Source organism: Talpa occidentalis, unplaced genomic scaffold, assembly GCF_014898055.3.
Source record: "Talpa occidentalis isolate TD23 unplaced genomic scaffold, MPIMG_talOcc4v2.1 talOcc4.5, whole genome shotgun sequence".
In the NCBI taxonomy this organism is placed as follows: domain Eukaryota; kingdom Metazoa; phylum Chordata; class Mammalia; order Eulipotyphla; family Talpidae; genus Talpa; species Talpa occidentalis.
In genome coordinates, this window is record NW_023604861.1 from 124,875,625 (window position 1) to 124,896,263 (window position 20,639).

At 45.0% G+C, this 20,639-nt stretch overlaps 1 protein-coding gene and 1 non-coding gene across 2 annotated transcripts in view; one reads left to right on the forward strand and one right to left on the reverse strand.

Moving 5' to 3' along the window:
- Positions 1 to 19,722, forward strand: part of RBKS (ribokinase) — a 69,508-nt gene extending 49,786 nt beyond the window's left edge. Inside the window, exon 8 of the mRNA XM_037528304.2 lies at positions 19,376 to 19,722. Coding sequence (XP_037384201.1) covers positions 19,376 to 19,549 — 174 coding nt within the window. The 3' untranslated portion in view covers positions 19,550 to 19,722. The remainder of the gene's footprint in view (positions 1 to 19,375) is intronic.
- LOC119260014 (U6 spliceosomal RNA) lies at positions 2,254 to 2,356 on the reverse strand. The gene has a single exon (XR_005128654.1). It is a non-coding gene; the product is annotated as a U6 spliceosomal RNA (small nuclear RNA).
- Positions 19,723 to 20,639: the final 917 nt, after the last annotated feature.

A 20,639-nucleotide genomic window follows, 5' to 3' on the forward strand; every position in this document is an offset into this window, starting at 1 on the left:
GGGCACAGCTGGTTTCAGCCAAAGAACGTTGGTCCATTTTTTTCTTTTTTTAAAGATTTACTTATTTATGCACACAAGGGCTGGGGTATAGTCCAGAGATGCAGGGAGTGAGAGGATTCACCAGAGACAAAGTGGGGAGCAGAACAGGCGATAGCTTCACAGTGCTGAGACTTAACCCCTTGCACCACCAGGGAGGCCCTCAATCTGCTTTCATGTGGCCATATTGATTCAGGATTTTTTTTCACATTGAATTACTATGATTATAGGTAAACCATAAAATTCTCCCCTTGCCTAAGCTGTCAAGCAATGTACGAACAGCGACTTCTCCCTACCCCAGTTTCCACTCTTGGGGTAGTGGGGGCGGGGGGTGGGTAAAGACTGAAAAATGGAAGCAGGGTCTTCAGAGATGACTGTGGATGACTTCCAGAATAAGACTCATTTCTTATAGAATAAGACTTGCTTATAGAGTAAGCCATATAGGATGCAGAAAGAGGTGGGGTCCGGATGTCTGATCTGTGTATTGTTTGGTAATCTGAGACAGTGGGTCTGCATTTTTATCCAGTGACCATTTTCATGCAAGTGCTAGCTGCAAACAGTTTTGTCAAAATGCCCCGTCGCAGTACTGGTGTGACTGACCAACCCAGAACCTTCCCAAACTGGAAACTGAAAGTAGACCCCCAAGACACAGTCAGTCCCAGATGGAGCCAGCAAATGGCCTCTGTTATTGTGGACCATTGGCTGAGGTAGACCAGGGATCACTTGTTACCAAGCGACTTGGAGCTGGACCCGTTCATGGCACTGACCTCTGATGTAGCCAGAACGCCACAAACACAAGCATTGGTGTGGGAAGTTTGGAGTAGACGAAGCCCCTGGCAGCAGGCAAATATGATTTCTTTTGCCTCTGACTCAATGCTAGATGAAATTGATAGTTATTATAATCATCTGTACTCTGACCAGTGGGTTTCCCTCATGGAGGTTCTAGCAGTTGTAGGGTTTCCCTACAACTTGTAGGGTTTCCCTCATGAAGGTTCTAGCAGTTCTGATAAGAAGGTTGATAGAGTTGTTCTTATTCCTGAGGAGTGAAATTTAATCAATGTATTGGAAATTAAAAGGCCAACATCATTTTTTTAATACCATCTGCAGGCTGTGGGGCCAGTGAAATCCTGCCTTGCAAACATATGTGGGCCCCACCTTCCTTTGATTTTGCATTTGACTCCCCATTGATCCCGTTCCGTTTCCATTCATCTAATTGAAAGAAAACCGTAGTCCCATAAACTATTCCAGATGGAAATGTATAATTCAAGAGAAATTCCGATGTCAAAGAAGAGAAGGCACACCAATTTGTGTCAACAGTTGCTGTAAATTAAAGAGGAGTACAAGGAGAGTTGAATGTAATGTGGAATTGAAAATAAAATTAGAACCAATATTTAGGCAGTCCTCGGCCTCTTTTCACCTGCTGTGACACAAAGGATGGAGTCCCAGCCTAAGTACCTGAGGGAGTTCATTTTTCTTTGCTTCTGGAATATTTTTCCCTATAAAGTGTGGCGTGTTTATCTTGGGCATCCAAAATTAGATCTCTTCACTTTTTCTCTCCTAACCACAACAGAAAAGTCAAATTAGGAAATCGAAGTTTTCCCATTGCTGTCCCCACCCATCAAGTTTGCAGCATAGAAAGGATCCCTGCTGTTCCAGTCTGACCAGCTCAGATGCTGGAAATAGCTATTAATTCCTTATTAATACTGCGCCTCTCTAAAGTGGGTGTATCGCCAAGATATCTTTTTCTAGAGCTGGGAAACAAACGGTGGATAATGAGCACTCACACATGCACTGTTGTGCCAGGTGGTTCTCTCCACTCGCGGGAAGGATTTGGTAGCACACAAGCCAAAAGAGTTCCCTCCCTTTGTAAGTCATTACCTGGGTAGCTTCTCTGGAGCCCCACCAAGCTGCCATCATTCAGAACCTCTCTGGATCTCATTTTTCAAAGTTCCCTCAGAGATGGCGTTGTTCTTTATGGCTCCCCATCCTTTCTGGCCGGTGGTGAGATTCCCAAGCTTGATTCCCCACCTTCATCACTAGACTTAGTTTTGAATGACTCATACTTCCAGAAACAAATTCCTTAGGATAATGGTTCTCAAAATGTGACCCTAAACCAGCAACATCCGCATGACCCAGGAAAACCCATTAGAAACACAAATCCCAGGCCCCACCGCAGGTTTTTTGGTTTTCGTTTTGTGTTTTGAATCACAAAGTTACAAAATTATGGAATACACGAATTTGCATGTCATCCTCATGCAGGGCCAGACCAGTCTGCTCAGGATTGTTCCAATTTTAGTCTATGTGCTGCTGAAACCCGCACACCACCCCAGATCTGATGGATCAGAAATGTGGGGTTTTAACCAGCCCTCGAGGCAATGCTGACGGAGAACCACTGGCTTAGAAATAATGCCTTCATCATCGAGCCTGTTCAAAGATGTACTACAGATTTTGAAACTATTCCCAAAAAAAAAGTTTCAAAATCTTTTTGAGCGAAGTTGGAGTCCATGTGCAAGTGCACTGCTTTTATGGAAATTGGCCTTCAACGGGGCCATCCCACTTCTGCCACTAAGCCATTTGACCTTGAGCAAGTTCTCACATTTGGTTTCTCATCTGGAAAAGTAAAGACCCACCCTGCCTGCCTCACAGGACTGTAATGATATTCACAGTGAATCACATCTGTGAACATGCTCTGTCAACCAGAAAGTGCCGCGAAAAAGTGAGCGTTGTGCCGCTCTGCAGACTGGATTCTGCCAGGCCAACCATTCTGTCACCATATAGAGCAGGGAAAAGCCCATAGTTATCTCTCTGCCCAGACCCACCTTTTGTGTCTATAACAGGAGTAAATACATCATGTAGATGGGAATGTCTCAGATTTTACCACTTCTGCCCTCCAGTTCATCTGGTGTTGAGAGGAAAACTCTGGCCTGGCTAGTGGCTATGAGGGGCTGGAAACTTATCTCCATGTCGGATGTGCTGTTTTCTATGGAAGCCTTGGCGGTGATGGCTAAGGGCAGGCAACGTGTGCGGCGCTGACACGCTCATACCCACAGCTTGTCACACACGAGCAGTGAACGTCTGAACTGAAACCACCCATTTCAGCCCTATGCAAGGGAGCTGTGACCTTCAAAAGGGAAGCTAAGAACAAAGACGACCCTGGAGCAACCAAATCTATGTAAATCGAGATGCACAAACCAGACCACAGTGACACCAAGTATATGTCTGTGCTTGAGAAGATGGGTGAATTTTTACCTTAAACAACGAGCTCCTAGTATATTTATAATTGACTTAAAACTTCACCACAGACTGTTGAGAGAGTATATCTGGGCAGGAAGGGAGCTAAATCTGTTGCCTTAGTGCTTAGTAGGTATGCAGTTTTAGTAACAAGACAGTTTCCACTAGGTCAACATCAACTTCAGTTTTCACATGAAGTACTGTTAGGGGGAAAGGATGTCCTGAGCTAATCCCATACAGTCTTTGTGGACCCCATCCCCACTCCAGACCAAAGCCATCAGGACATTGGGAAAGACAAATCCCGTCACCACCAAAGGGAAGGTGGCTGGGACCTGAGGGTGGAGTTAAGCAGCCAGGTTGGGTATAAAAACCAAACACGTAGGCCTTGGGGTCTCTCGCTCTGTCGCTCGCCTCCTGGCTTCACGGCTCCTGGCTCGCGGCCAGCTCTCAGAGTGCCATTCGGGATTCCTGATTGGCGGATCAGGTAGGACGCATTTAAAACTTTGTCTCCCACTTTTCTCCCTGAGCTGTACATTTCCTCATTTCCCCTTCCCTTGTAAATAAACCTTTATTAACCTTTCGCATGTGCCTGCAGTGGAGTATTGATAAGTCCTTTTAAGCACGCGGGTGAGGACCCACAGTCAGGCACCCCGTTTTGTATTGGGGCTACCCTATAACAGTACCAGCTAAAATAAAGAGTTTACGTATGCATCTAATTGGCTAATGGTGATTAAATTATTGGTTTATTATGGGATAAGCTATGGGTTAGTTATGCAATTAAAATATGAAATGATTTTGCTCAAAAATGTGTGTATTTCACAAATCTGTGGAGGCAAAAGTGTTTTTTAGGCCTACTATGTGTAGTGGGAAAGAATCAGAAAGGACTATTAATACATACAAGGTGTCTTTTTAGGGAGGATGAAATTTCTAAAATTAGATAGCGGTGATGGTTGCTCAGCACCATGATTTTATTAAAGAACATTGACTTGTGTGTTTTTAATGAGCAGATTATATGTTATGTGAATTATCTCAATACAGCTGTTTTTATTTTGAAAAATCAAATGGCTAATAAATTGTAGAGCCAGGGAGAAATGGTTCCTATTTAAAAGACAGTGAGAACTGGGCCTCCCCGGTGGCGCAGCGGTTGCGCACTGGGCTGCGAAGCTGCCTGCAGCCTCTGCAGCGCCACTTCGATCCCTGGCTGCCAGGTGAGGGTCCCACATGGCGGGCAGACCTCTCCTGCTGTCCGCTGCTCCCCTCAGCAGTGTACTTCGGTCCTTCTGCCTGCTCTGCTCCCCGCTCTAGCTCTGGTGAATTCTCTCACCCTCCCGCGCTTCTGACTGTACCCAGTGCTTGTATAAATAAATAAATAAATCTTTTAAAAAAAAAAGAAAAAGTCCATCTTTAAAAAAAAAGACAGTGAGAACAATAGTATCAAAACTTTGCTGCATGCATTTCCATACTTGATTAATATGCAATATAATAAGGCAGAAATATAATTTGCAATATAATAAGGCAGAAAATATTTGCTCTCTCTTTTCATCAGAATATTTTAAAAGCAAACTATCTCAACCTGATCATTGAAAATTAAATGTAGTAATTTAAGGTGCCTAATAGTAGAAGCCAAAGTCATGGACATTTATGATGTGATGATTCATTGTGTTCCCTGCAGATGTATTTAGAGTAAAAGTAAAAATCAGTGGCACTTACACGTAATAAGAAAAACGGATTCGCACTGTTTCTAAACTGATCTGTTTAGGAAAGACTGGAAGGCTGAGCTTGGGAAGGATGTGTTCTCATCCTTGTGATGTAAATTGGTGCTGATAAGAAGAGATAGAAATATTCCTCTCTGCTTATCAGACTGCTCCATCCTGCCTGCCTAGGAGAGCGCTTTGCTCTTTCCTTCCTTGCAAAAGGCCACGATGCTTCCAACCTCCTTGTGCAAGTCCTCACTCTGGGCTTGGGCCTTGCTTGCTGGTGGCCATGGAGACTGTAAATGGAGGCACCCAGGAGAGGAGCTGGCTGGGAGAGAGAGGAATTTCTGGCTCAGTGGAAAGAAAGCGGGAAGCTATCAACACCTGCCCGGCATGCATGCCTTGCAATTTAGAGGCTGCTGGCTCGGGCTTCTTAAAGCACCGGAAGATGCAGAGGAGGTCCTTAGCAGCTCTTACAATGATGTTTCTCAATCTTTTTTTCCCATTAATCAAATCACCTCACCCCAAGGAGCCTTTGAAGATTTTCTTTTCCTAATTGTCCTTTTCCCCCCATGAAATTTTACTACCAGAGAGAGAGAGAGAGAGACACTTGTATGGATATATATGTGTAAATATATACATGCTGTAGTCCTTGGAGCAACACAATCATTGTAACATCTAAGATTTTTTTTCATCTCACCCCCTCCCACCCCCATGCAAGAAGGAATTTATGCCCCCATGGAAAAGACCCTGACTGGTGAGAATGCATGGCCTGACGGAGTGGGGGGTCTGAGCAGGGCCTTTCTCTTTCTGCACACACTGAGTATGTGGTGAGGTCAGTCACACAGAGAAGGTGGGTGAGATGGCCTGATGTCCACCACTCGCCAGTATAGACTCTGACTTCCCGTTCCAGCTATTCTCTAGGCTATTCTCTATTCTCTATTCTCCAGTGTGGGTGGGAGACATAAAGGCAAAGAGATCACTGCACCTATCACCCACAGCACAGCCAGCCTCCCTGCTATGAACAAGAGAAAGGGAGCAAAGAAGCACTTAGGGAACACCCACTGAGTGCCAGTGTACTACCAAGCCTGGGAGAATAGTCTAGAGAATAGCCTCTGGAATCACATTGTCCCCATGCGTCTGGTCTGTCTGCCACCCTCAGGGCTCTACCACCACCTCCTGTCCCTTGGGGGCCTTCTGCTCAGCAGCTGACTGCCAGTGGAGTCCTCCACAAAAGCAAAGGTTCAGGTAGAGACACAGCTGACCCTGCAGAGGGCCACCCTCGTCCCAGGCTGCGCTCTAGCCCAGCCCAGCTCTCAGCGGTTCCCAGAAGCCTCCTTGTTGCTCTCCCTTGTTCCTTTGCCGCCAAATGAAAGCATGAGATTGACCGAGTTTCCCCAGTGTTGACTCAATAGAGGTACCTTTATACTCTAGCTTTACATTTCTTTTATCTCCTACCCACAACCTCTTCAAAGGGCTCATGAAGTATCACCCCTTCCCCACAGGGGAATGGATTTCAGAGACCCCTTAGAACTCTCTGGTGTCGGGGCTCTGCTGTAATTCAGAGAGACCGGCCACTGGCTTCTGTCTCTTCCTGGCTGCACTATCCCTCATCCGCGCTGGGAATAGAAAGCCAGGCACAGCAAACACCCTTTGCCCTAGCATCACAGGATCCTGCCCTAGGAGAGTAGGCCTCTTTGTTCCTTAGAGCCCCCATGTGGCCCCTTCTGACCTATGTTGTGGGCAGTTGTGTTCGAAAAGGTTGACAGGCGCCTCCCTGGTGGTGCAGGGGTTAAAGACAGCTCTATCAAGCTATCATCAGCCCCTGCAGCATGAGTTCGACCCCACCCATGGCACAGCAAACCTCTCCTGACTCACCTGCTGCTCCCCTCAGCAGTGGATTTCAGTAAATCTGCCTGTTCTGCTCCCCACTCTGTCTCTAATGAATCCTGTCTCTGATGAATCCCCCCCTGCACCTCTGGTGGGAGGGATACGTTATTTATGTATGCATAAATAATCTTTAAAAAAAAAAAAAAAACAGAAAAGGTTAACAAGTTGAAGGGCATCTGAGTTAATACCATCTATTCTAAGCTTTCTCTTAGCTCCAGGCGCTGTGCTGGGCCTTTTCACAGAGATGAACTAATTCACTAGTCTTTGCACTAACCCTACAAAGTAGGTTCCCATTTTACAGATAAACAGGCTCAGAGACACTGAGTTACTTGATGAAATCGGGACTTAGGCTCAGGCCCGTCCGGCTGCAAACCATCCACTGCTTGCACCACTTGAGAAAAGACCTCCCGGGTGGGAGGAGCATTTCCCCAGCTGGGCACTCAGGGGCTTCGTGGTAGGTGGAAAGGTAGTGAATTTACCGTTCTCACTGGATAGCACTGCTAACAAAACAGGGTGAAGACTGCGCCTAAAAGCAGGTGTGTTGGACCCTCCGTGCTGTTTCTCTGAGGTTCATGACCTCCTGCTAGCCTATGAGCTGCCCTTGAAGGACAAAGAATGACGTTTCCTTCCCCAGGCCAAGCCAGATGCTCGTGTGTCAGCCTCCTGCACACAGGAGCAAGGAAGGCGTCTCTGGCTTAGAAGCTGGAGGCGAGCCAGCAGGACTGGCCACTGAGCTGGGCTGAGTGTAGAATATCAGCCATCTCGGCATCTGGTGCACTCCTGCCGCATGTGGGCAGGAGCAGGGACCCTGCCAGGATGCCATTTGCTCTCTCTACCTCTCCTGCACCCCTTGCAGTATTCTTTTTTTAATCAAGAAGAAATAGTGCATTGACTTGGATTTAGTCATGTTTCATCCCATGTGCTCTCTCCTTGGCCTCTGAAACCGCAAAGCTGACTGAGGAATTCAGATCCATAGTGTGGGCTTTGAATAGGGAGAGGTTTTGAAAAGAAAGTGGTATCTACTTGTCAGATGGAATGTGTGAAGACATCAAGCAGGAATGCAAGGGCTTTAACTGTTAGGGTCCATCGGCAGTTTGGGGGATGAATCACCCCGCGTGGGTACAGATTCCTAACAAATGAAGCCTGGGCATGACATCATTCTCGTAAGATCGTCTGGGAGGTTGTAGCCGCTGAGGAGTTCTTACCTTGGGGATTTTCATAGCATGGGTTGTTTGCCCAGCCACACTTAATACCCATCATGCCTTCCAACTCACCCACTTCTCATAGCAACTGTAATTTGGCAAACTAGGGCTTTTACAAGTCTGTCTCGGTGCCCTCCCTCCCACAGGCATTCTTGGGACAGCATGTGCCTGATCACTCAGCGCCCCTCCTCGTGACAGTTCTTGATTCGGTCAGCACGTGTTTCAGCGGTCAGCCGGGCACGGCACTGGGTCTGAGGGTCGGGAAGTAATGGAGGCTGAGGAGGAGGGCAGGTTTATGCAGGAGGGTGCCTACCCAGACTCATGGCGTCAGGGAACACACAGTGCCAGTCAGTAAACAGTACTCAGTCTGCGGCGGTGAGGAGCAATGAGGTTAAGGAGGAGTGCGTGCCAAGTGCAGATCCAAGGTCCACATGTGAGAAGGAAGAAATTAGAGATGAGACTGGAAAGTGGGCTCAGTACCCTCGTGTGCCATAAAGGAGCTAGAATTTCATCGTAGGAAACACCCAAAGGGCTTTAGACATGGAGGTGAAGTGGCCAGATTTACAGCAGTATGAGGGGCCAGACTGGACCCAGGGACACTGGTTAGGATAATCCCGTTGTCGAGAGGTGGCGCATGCATGAAGGGGGGCTGTGGGAGGAGGGAGAGAGAGGAGAGAGAGGACAGATTTGAGAAATATGTAGGATTTAAACTTGGAAACTAGGGATTAATTAGTCGTATGGGAAGGAGAGAGGCAGAAGACGCCCAGCTTCTCAGTGTGGAGGTACCACTGACTGAAAAGGTAAGAGGCCTGTGTTCAAGCAGAGTTATGAGTTCGGTTCACATGTTGAGTTAGAGTTGACTTCAAGAGACACAGGCGGGTCGAGCAGGCCCACAGGTACATCAGGCCTCCCTTGGTGATGTTTCGGCAGATGACAGATCCCAGGTCCACAATGGTCTCAAAAGGCTGCGCTGTCGAGCCCAGATATGCAATAGGCTGACCCATCTAGGGGTGTGTGATTACACTCTGACCTTTGCACAAGGATGAAATCGCCTAGTGATCACCCATGTCCTGTCATTAGGCCCTGTGTGGCTGTAGTTAGACGTGAAATGAAGCATAGAGAACAGCCTGGGCCAAAATATCGACTTAGGGCTCATCGTACTCACGGCAGGATGGATGTGGTGTTCTGAAATTCTCCATTTAACACACTGTTGAGACACCCAAGAAATTATGGGGAATGAGAAGGACAGTGGGCCAAGGACAGAACCTAAGAACCAACACCGATGGCTTGAGAAGAGCACGAGCAGCGGCACGGGGACCAGGGGGCCGTGCCTTACCGCTCTGCGCTTCTTCCCCACCAACTTCCTCGTGCTTCTCTCCCCCTTAACCTTCCACCTGGGCCCTCTGGCTGTCCTAGTCCTCATCAATAAGCTCCTGACATCCTGACCCCCACACCGCCCTCGCAGGGGAGAGCTGCTCCTGCTCCCCACAGCCACTCGCTGAAGCTTCTGGCCACCCTCCTTTTCCCTTCTGCGGAGCTCTGGGGCTCACACAGGTCAGCTGCAATGCCTCAGCCGTCTCACCTGGCCGTTCTCGGTTTATGTGACTCCTTCACTTTCCCCTCCGCTCCGGTGTTCCCGCCCCAGCAGGGGACTCCTCCCAGGAGGGCCAACCCATCACCAGGTCGCGTGGTTCCCGCGTGCCCTGCCCTCCAGCAACTCTCCTTCCATGCCAGCCTCCCCCTCCCGCGGGGGCGCCCGGGGCATGGCCACCACCTGGCACCACTTCAGTTCTGTGGGGAGACGCCTCTTTTCCTGCACTTGTTACCACTTTCCTTAGTTTCTCCACTTTCTGGCCTACCGGCCCTTGCCTGACCTCCCTTCCTAGCCCTGGTTAGACTTTCTGGTTGTTCACGTGAAGTATTCCCAGAATCCTCCCTTTCTCGGCACCCTCCCCAGTCCTCTCCTCTGCTCCTCTCCAAGCACGCAGAGGACACGGGGTTCCTTCCCAGCCTTCACTCGCTCATCCCGTCGTTCTTCACATGAGAAAACATCAGCCTTCCCGTAGAGACGTGAGAAAGTTGAGCAGTAGCCAGAAGCCTCGTCTGTCTCCCAGCTTCTCCACCTGCTGTGTTGCTGGATTTCCAGCAGATGTTCTTGGTACAAATCTTGACTATCATTTACCACCTTTATTTTTACCTTGGGCAAGTTGTTTCACTGCCTTAAATCCCAGTTTGTTTAAGATTTATTTATTTATTTATTTATTTATTTATACATGCACTGGGTACAGTCAGAAGCGCGGGAGGGTGAGAGAATTCACCAGAGCCAGAGCGGGGAGCAGAGCAGGCAGAAGGACCGAAGCACACTGCTGAGGGGAGCAGCGGGCGGCAGGAGACGTCTGTGTGCCATGTGGGACCCTCGCCGGCAGCCGGGGATTGAACCGGGCTGCAGAGGCTGCGGGCAGCTTCGCAGCCCAGTGCTCAACCGCTGCGCCACCAGGGGAGGCCCCTTAAATCCCAGTTTTAAAATAAGGGTCCCCCAGAGCGGCCGCCAGCCCCTGGGGTGCCCCTCTGGACAGGCACACAGCTGGGGAGCTGGCCTCCAGCCCCACCTCACTCAGGTGCCCTGTGCAGCGCCAGCTTGCACCATAACCACCCCTGCAGCCCTGGCCACACCTGCCTCCCCTGGTTCTTGTGAAACAACGGGGATCAGAAGCACAGCACCCCCGGGGAGAGCCTGACTCAGGAGAACCTGAGGCAGAAGAACCCACGCAGCACAGACCACTTGGACTCAGCCACAGGGAGTGTGCTCTGCCTGGCGGGCGGCCTTCAGCCCCTGCAAGCATTTACTGCCGGCCTGCGGCTAGCAGCGGGCCCTAACTCTCGGCAGACAGCAGGGCCCTGACAGACGGGGTGTGGGCTGCAAATTCAGCGACCCCAGGGCGAGGGGCAGTTGGACAGAGAGGATGATTTGAAAATGAGAAGAGGAAAATGAGAAACCGAACCCCCACCCCATTCCACCCCCTACATTACTTCCCGTCCTACCCACTCCAAACCCACAGCCAGGCTAGGGGGTGCTGTTGTTAGGAGCTGCTCCCTCACAGATTCTCCCTTTGGCAGAACTCCTCTTGAGTGCCAGCCCTCCCCCCAGCCCTTCCACCCCTCCCCTCCCAGAAGGCATGGGGTTGCGAGGGCACCTTTGCTGTCCTTTCACTTCTCTGCTCCTCCGCTGCCTCCACGGGTACCCCAGACCTGAACTTCCCAAAACCCGGGAGGGTGCAGGCTCTGGGGGAGCAGGAACTTCCGATTGCCACACCCCTCCTGTAAGAGCAGCTCTTCCTTAAGAGGAAATCATTGCGAAGGTGATGAATAGTAGCCACAAGGGTATTTTTATTGAAGAAAGATGGATTATGCCATCACCCCTGTTGGCACAAAAATAATTTTCAGTAAAAGGTTAAAACCATCATGTTATATCAATGAGAACTATTCCATTATTCCAAGAATGATTGATTGGAAAGTACTTTACTTACAGAAAAATCACAGCGATACAATACAGCTTCCACTTACTTTTAAAGCACTTTCCATTAAAAAAAAATCATACCAATGTATAAAAATAGTTAGACGGAGATGTGAATCAACAGCCGAGTAATTTATTGGCACTTGAGAGCCTTGTGGTATAAATAGATTCAAAGTGAGAATATCAAGTCACTCTCAGCTGCGGTGACCTAACCTCCATTTTCACTAACACAAAGGAAAGTCACAATCCAGGTCATCTGGTCTCCTTGGGAGAGATCACGGGCAGAACTGGCTGGACCTAGGATCCATAGGTGGGATCAGCCCAAAGCACTGGGTGAAACAGGGGACAGAGATGTGGTCTCTACCTCAAAGTCTTCAAATTGTCCCAGACTGTACACCTGTACACAAAATTGTCAGTCCAGGGGCCTCCCTGGTGGCAGAGGGGTTAAAGACACAATGCTATGAAGCTATTGCCAACCACTGCAGCACGAGTTCAATCCCTGGCCAGGGAGCTACCCACATGGCACAGCAGACCTCTCCTGACTCGCCCGCTGCTCCCCTCAGCAGTGTATTTCAGTCAATCTGCCTGTTCTGCTCCCCCAATCTCTAGTGAATCGTCTCACCCTCTGCACCTCTGGTCTACACCCCAGTTCTTGTATGCATAAATAATCTTAAAAAAAAATTGCCATGTCTAAAGGGAAGCGCAAAGACTATGAGCTATCAAAAGAGAAAGGGATTTTTCAACTTGGTGATTTCCTTCCCTCTTCTCCCTCCCTGCCTGCCTGGATCAAACATTTTCCGTGCGATGTAATGTGAACAGAGCGTGGAGTCAACTGAGCCCAGTGTATACTGCAGCTCTGCCATGTACTAGCTGCGTGATCCTAAGCCTATTTGTTAATGTTGCTAAGATTGAAGTCCTTCAGATGTATGTGTAGGGTCACTGTCAAGACAAAATGCGGCCAGTCTTGTGAGCATGTATAAAGACCCAACTTTGTTGCCTCTTGATGCAAACAGAAGTCCACGCCCTTCCTTACCCTTGCACGCCCCTGGGAAGGTCAAGTAGTCCTTTCCCGCCTCTTTCTTGCCGAAATCTCATGGCGCTTTTCCACTGTTGGATGTAATGTGACTTTGAAGGTAGTGTTTCCTGATCTCCAGGTCTTTGAGCTGATGGCCCCTGTCAGCCAGAAGCCTCCCTCCTTCTTGGTTTTTGAACTCAGAGGGCTGACTGCTGCCCTCTTTCTGAAGAAGAATGTGGCGCCCCACCCCTGCCATCACACTTTGGTGAAGGGTGTGCTCTGGGAAGACATAAGGGAGCGGGGCCTTCTGAAGGAGGGAAAGGGATTTTGCAGACAAGTGTAAAAAGGTTAAGACCAGAGCAACCAGTGCCTTTCAGACTAGACACTGAGCAAAGGGGACTTGACCAAACAGCCCGAGTGGGAGAAAGGCCTGGAGAGAACCAGTGTCCGAAGAACATGCGTGGGCTGAGCAGAGGGTGTGCAGAGAGCAAGGGTTCGAGGGACTGCTGTAAGGGATGAGAAGTAGTAGCAGGTGTTAGTTCTATTGATTGATTTTGGGTAGAAGACTAAGAAATAGGGAATGACATATTCACCTGCGCCCTGTGCTTTGCAGGAGATGTTCATCGTTTCACTTGTATTTATAAGAAATTTAAGTTAAAAATTTCTAAGTCAGAGAGCTTACATTAATTTTCCCAAATGTCACAAAAACAGTGGGGAAACCAAGATTCAAATACAGATCTTTCTGATTTCAAAGCCTGTACTGTCAGGAGAAAGAAACATTTTTAGTGGAAAACTGAGAGCCTTAATTCCACCTCTGTGTAAGAACAAATAGTTCCAATATGCCAATCATAACATTTAATTAAGTCTGGCCCACATTAAGTCTTATTAATTACCCCAACCATGCACTTTAGAGTGAACCAGCAGTAGGCCCAGGGCACTTAGGAGACACTGCCAAAGTTTTCAAACCTTATACTCCTGCATGACTTAATTCCCTCCACATCACAACCTTTAAAAAAAAAAAAAATCAACTTTTTCAAGATACAGTTTCATATATAAGATCATGCCCATGTTAACTGTATGATTCAAAGAGTTTTTGTGGAGTGTGCATTTAACCACCACGACAATCACAATATAGAACTTTCTATTCACCCCAGAAAGCTCCCTGTGCAACCCTGTGCAGCTCATGTTCTCCAGCCCCTGGCTGTCTGTTGCTATCCTTGTACTTGTCCTAGAATTTCATATAAATAAAATCATACAATATGGTACAGTCTTTTGTGCGTAGCTTCTTGCACTTAGAATGTTTCTGAGATTCATCCATAGTAGCAGGTCTTTCCTTTTTACTGCTAAATATTATTCCATTATATGGACGTACCACATTTATTTACACATTCATCAAATCAAGGACATCTGGATTATTTCCAGTTTGGAGCCATTATAAATAATGCTGCTATAAACTTGAACATTTTGGTTTTTTGTGGATCTGTGTTTTCATTTCCCTGAGATACATAAATACCTAGGAGTAGAATTGCTGGAGAATATGGTTAAGTATATATTGACTACTATAAACTGCCAAGTTATTTTCTAAAGTGTCCATCATTTTTTCCTCCCCACAAACCATGAATCCCAATTGCTCTACATCTACTCCAAAAGGTAGTAGCTTCAGTTTTTTTTTTTTAAAGATTTATTTATTATTTATTTATACAAGCACTGGGTACAGTCAGAAGTGTGGGAGGGTGAAAGAATTCACCAGAACCAGAGCAGGGAGCAGAACAGGCAGAAGGATGAAGTACACTGCTGAGGGGGGCAGTGGGAGGCAGGAGAGGTCTGCGCGCCATGTGGGACCCTCACCCAGTGGCCGGGAATCGAACTGGCGCTGAGGCTGTGCTGCTTCGCAAGCCAGCGCTCAACCACTGCGCCACCAGGGAGGCCCTAACTTTAGTCTTTCTAATGAATGTGTGGTGTTGCATTATCTCATCATGTCTTGAATTTGCATTTCCTTCGTGTGTGATGACATTACTCAACTTTGGAGCATCTGGCTGTATGCTTGTTTGCTCTCTATAGATCTTGGATGAAATCTCTGTTCAGATACTTTGCCCATTTTTAGTAGGTTGTTTCTTAGTGGGTTGCGTTAATTGAATTAGACATGTCCTTTATCAGGTATGTTTTCCAAATATTTTCTCTCAGTCTGTGACTTGTCTGTTGATATTCTATTGAAGGACAGAAGTTTTTAATTCTAATCACATCCAATTTATCTGCTTTTTTTTTTAATGTTTCATGCTTAACACTAGGTTACAAAGATTCTCCTCTGTTTTCTTCTAGATATTTTGTTGTTTTAACTGTTACACTTAGATCTGTGACCCATGTGGAGTTATTTTTTGTGGATGGTGGTAGGTAAAGGTCCTGTTTTTGTGTGAGGACAGCCCCTTGGCTCAGTACCATTCATAAAAAGACTGTCCCCTTTTCCATCGAATTATCTTATTAAAAATAAATTGGCTTTATATGTGTGGATCTATTTCTAGACTTTTTTCTCTGTTCGAGTGATCTACAGGTCTAATTTTACCTCAATATCCCACTGTTTGATTACTGTATCTTATGGTAAGTCTTGAAATCAGATAATTTACATCTTCAATTTTGTTCTTTTTCAAACTTGTTTTGTCTATTTTGGGTCCTTTGAATTTCCAAATATATTTTAGAATCAGTTTGCCAACTTCTAAAAATTGCCAGCTGCAATTTTTATTGGACTTGCATTGAATCTACATATCAGTTTAGGGAGAATTGATATCTTTAACAACATTGAGTTTCCAGTTCATGATTGTAGCTTATTTCAACACTTATTTTTCTTTAAATTCTCTCTTACCATACTGAGTGTATAAGTTTAACTCAAAATATTTTATATTTTTGATGTTAGTATAAATGGTATTGCTTTCACCATTTTCATTTTTTATTAATTACAAGTAGAGCATATAGAATTATTAATTTTTTGTTTGCTTTTTAGAATATTGAACTTGTATCCTGTTACCTTAATAACTATTAGTAATAAGTTTTTTGCTGGATTTCTTAGGATTTTCTACATAGGAGATTATACTGTCTGCAAAGAAAAATTCTTATTTCTGTCTTTCAATTTTGAATGCCTTTCTTCTTTTTTCCTTATATTATTGCACTAGGTAGGCAATCCAGTATGCTATTAAATAGAAATGAAAGCAGTCATCCTTAATTTGTTCTCAAAATAAGGGAGGGAGCTTTCTAAGTATAATGTTAATTGTAGATTTCGCATAAATGCTCTTTATCAAGATTATCAGATTTTATCTTCTCTTCCAAATTTGCTGAATTTTATTATGAGATAGAATTTTTCTTTTTTTTTTCCCCCCCCAAAGATTTATTTATTTATTTATACAAGCACTGGGTACAGTCAGAAGCGCGGGAGGGTGAGAGAATTCACCAGAGCCAGAGTGGGGAGCAGAGCAGGCAGAAGGACCAAAGTACACTGCTGAGAGGAGCAGCGGGTGGCAGGAGAGATCTGCGCACCATGCGGGACCCTCCTCTGGTGGCCGGGGAGCAGCCGGGGATTGAACCGGCGCTGCAGAAGCTGCGGACAGCCTCGCAACCCAGTGTTCAACCGCTACGCCACCGGGGAGGCCCGAGATAGAATTTTTCAAATGCTTTTTCTACTTATATTGAAATTATCATAAGGATTTTAATATAGTGAATTACATTTATTTTTCTTTCCTGGAATAAGCCCTACTTGCCAAAAAATTTCAAAGTGTTTTTCTACTTCTTGAGGGCAATGATGTGTCGTTTTGGTTTTTTCCCCCTGTAGTGTCATTGTCTGATTCTGGTGTTGCAGTAACGCTGGCTTTATGAAATTTTTTGGAAAGCATTTTCTTGACCTTCTGTTTTCTGAAAGAATTTCTGTAGAATTCGTATTCACTCTTAACATTTGGTAGAATGTTCCAGTGAAGTCATCTAGCTTCACTAGAGTTTTCTTTACGGGGAAACCTCCTCTTTTTAATACCAGAAGGACTTACTCTGCCATGTCGACCAACACAATGAGTACAGGGAAATCAAGTTGTGAAAATCACCATCGCCTAAATAGTGATTCCAGCACTCACACCTCCACCCAGCATCACTTCTCTGGCTTTGGCTAGAGTGGGAAGCAGTTTAAGTGATTTCGAAATAGTCTTTTCACACATTCGTGCAAGCGTTTTTAAACTTTCTTTAAAATCTTATCTATATCCAATACACTCCTAGCCAACAAGAGTGTGCAAAACTGCTTTCTGTGAGGTGCTCGAAAGAATTCCCTCCACCTGTGCTTCCACTGTTTCGTCTCCCAGTCCCCCTCCCCCCACCCCAACCCTGCTTCCCCAGCATACAGAGTTTTTGGCTTTACCTAATGGAGAAATTTCTCCAGTCTCCACTTATGTGCATGTATTGCTAACCTTTTTTTATGAATAACTGCATGCTTTCCATTATAAGAAAATCTATCAAGGTTAATTGATCCATTCTCCTATTGGCTAAATAGTCACAGTATCTCCAGTGCTTTGCCTTTGGAAACGATGCAGCAACAAGCATCTTTGCATATGTATGAAGGAGCTTCAGTGGGAATTTCCCGAGGCAGGATTGCTGAGTCAAGGGACATACACGTTTCTCATTTTACTGGACAGGAATGTGAGAGTCTTGCACTGGCAGTACTCAAGAGTAACTTCACCCTCTCCACCTTCACTGCTCTAACAATCTTACTATTTTATCAATCTGATAGTTAAAATTTATTATTTTAATTGCATTTTCTTTGCTAGTAATTGAGCATCTTTCCATGTTTGTTCATTGACCATTTATTTACATTTCCTTTTTTGAAATTGCTTGTCTGTATTTTGCCTATTTTTATCCTGGATTTGTCTTTTTGAGCAATTTGAAGCTATTGAGTATTAGGAATATGTCATGTGTATTGGAAGAATTTTCACCAAACCTGTTTTTCTTCATTTGACTTTACTTACAGTGTCTTTGGACATTTAACTTTTTAAACGTTTTTATAAAATTAAAACCTGTTTTTTTCTCATCAAGTCCTTTGGGTTAGATTTTGCTTATGGTTTTCTTGCTTGGGGTTATACAAATATTCATCTAAATTTTCATAATAAATTTTCATATTATGTTATTGTTTTATTATTGTTTTATTTCTTACATTTTAAGCCTTTATCTAATTTTGTAGGAAGGAATGCAGACTTAGAATCTTGGAGGTTGCCATCACTTTATGTCTTGTGACACGCTCCATGTTTTCATAATATACACTTCATCCAGCTCGTAATTCCTGTTTCAGACCTTTCTTATCACACTGCTATGCCATACACCAAGGGACAGCAGGGAACACGTCTGTCTCTCCGTCGTTTCCTGCAGACACGTTTAAGGCATTCCAGAAATGCTCATGGGGGAAGGAAAGTGTTGAATTCACACCTGCATTACTGTGTGACAAGTTTGATGTTGACTGCTCTGTCTGGGTAAACAGGGGGAAATATCATTCTCCTTAAAGCCATTAACTTCATGAGCTCACTTCCTCCTCCAGGGTCTTTGTTCTTTGAGGCCTCCCTTCTCATTCTGCAAGGACTCCCTTCTTAAAGGTTTTCTTCAAGCGCTTAAATTCCAGCAGCATTTATAAATCACTATTTCATATTTAAGCTGCAGTGGGTTTTACTCCTTTTGTAGTGTTTATCACTGTGCTGGCCACATAATTTATTAAATACTTGACTGCAACTGAAACAATCTTGCACACCACGGCCCTTTATAAAGGCTCAAATGTAGCCTGAAGATTTGTGGGGAAAGCTCTCAGGTCTAAGAAACCAGCAAACTGGGAAAAATTGGGAAATGACCCTGAAAACGGTTTAGAATACCAAAATGATTTTTCAAGGACACTATAAATCACATTTAAATTATTTGAAGCACATTTGTTAGACGGATATAGGACTAAGTACTACTGCCCTGCCTGAAGGCAGAGTCAACAGGCTGTTTTTCTGTTCCCATGGAGCCCTGTGTGACCTTCACCAACTTGGACCTTTGGAGCTTGAGAAAAATGGAAAGAAATCTGGTAGGAGTTCATACTGATAAGTGACTGAATGAGGGAGAAGAATCAAATCTCCCAGAGAATAATCCCAAATGATTTACAATTCCACCCTCAGGAAAGTAGATCACAACTCCCCACACTGTTAAGTTGGATCATGCTTTGTGACTTGCTTCCAGTACAGTGTGAAATTGGGGAGCAGAGTAACTTTACAGCAGAGAACGCCAACAAAGATCACCTTAGCCAAGTGATTGGGATTAAAATCAGTGATAAATTGCATTGAGAATATGTAACCTTGACGTGATGAGGACACTTCACCTCTGTGGTCTTCCTCCCCAAAACCATTCAACTATAGTCTAACCATGAGAAAAAAAAGACACCCCAACTGAGATACATTCTACAAAATATTTGACCAGTCCTCAAGACTATCAAGGTGACTAAAAAAAAAATGACAAAGAACCTCACTGCCTACTGGATGATCCTGGAACATGTCTAGAAAAAGGACATTAACCATACACCATAAAGTATGGCATAAAGTTAATAATGATCGCTGTGATTTCATTAATTGTGACAGTAATGTGTTTAGAGAACTGGGTGTGGAGTATATGGAAATTCTCTGTGCTATCCTTGTATCTTATGAATTTGAAACTATTCTTAAAAGTGTGTATGTATTTACATATTTTTACAATACTGTCTAGGCAACAGATGACTACATGCTTATGTCCACATCTGTACTTTTAATTACAGGGTGCTGGTGACAGCTTTGTGGGAGCTTTGGCCTTTTACCTGGCTTACTTCCCAAATCTGTCCTTGGAAGAAATGCTCAAGAGATCCAATTTCATCGCAGCAGTCAGCGTCCAGGCTGCAGGAACACAGTCATCTTACCCATACAAAAAAGACCTGCCACTTAATCTGTTTTGATTGCTGGTAACTTCAATACATATATATATATGTGTGTGTGTATATATATATATATATATATATATACACACACACATACATACACCTGGAAATAAAATATTCTTGTAGGTATTCACTCTGAACCAGCAGCTTACAATAAAATGTTACTCTCTCCTTTCTTTGCAAGTATTGTTGACTTACTAAGTCATCCTCAAGCTTTCATTTCTTTGCTTTTCATGCAGCCAGAATGGATTCAACCACCAGGACAAACATCACCATTTCAGAAACGAGTAAACTGTATGCCAACAGGCCATGAATGCCACCCATATACTATAAAGCAAGGGTTGAAGTGTCTAGAGTCAATGAATGTTAAATAAGAGGGGGCAGATGTATTGGATCACTCAGGCAATTCCTAAGAAAGATGACATTCAGCTTTAGTGTTACAAAACTTCTGGTTTTGCAAAAAAAATCTGAAGTTCGAGTGTTTACTGAAGTCTTTTAAAGTATCAGCAACTGACTTAAAAAATGTAAACACCACCTGTGGACTCCATTCAACCCATGTGCTGAATAGACAGTCATTTTTTAAGCCACATTAAAAAAAATTTTTAAAGGTGATTCATGCACATCACAGACCCTTTACACTGGTCTTAGCTAGGAACAGGCAATGGGTTTTTCATATAACTAGAGACCATTCTGTATAGTTTCAACCTAAAAATAGCCTGAACCTCACCTATTACTGCTTTGAACCAGAGCTTTAACAAAAGATGCCACAAAATGACTATAATACCACAAGCCTCTAAAACTCAACAATTTTCTATATCTAATTCAATTTCCTCCAGTCAGAGACTGCGCCGTGGGGACTTTTTTTTTTTTTTTAAGATTTAATTATTTATACAAGCACTGGGTACAGTCAGAAGCACGGGAGGGTGAGAGAATTCACCAGAGCCAGAGCAGGGAACAGAGCAGGCAGAAGGACCGAAGTACACTGCTGAGGGGAGCAGCGGGCGGCAGGAGAGGTCTGTCACGCCATGTGGGACCCTCGCTGGCCGGGAATCGAACTGGCGCTGCAGAGGCTGATGGGCAGCTTTGCAGCCCAGCACTCAACCGCTGC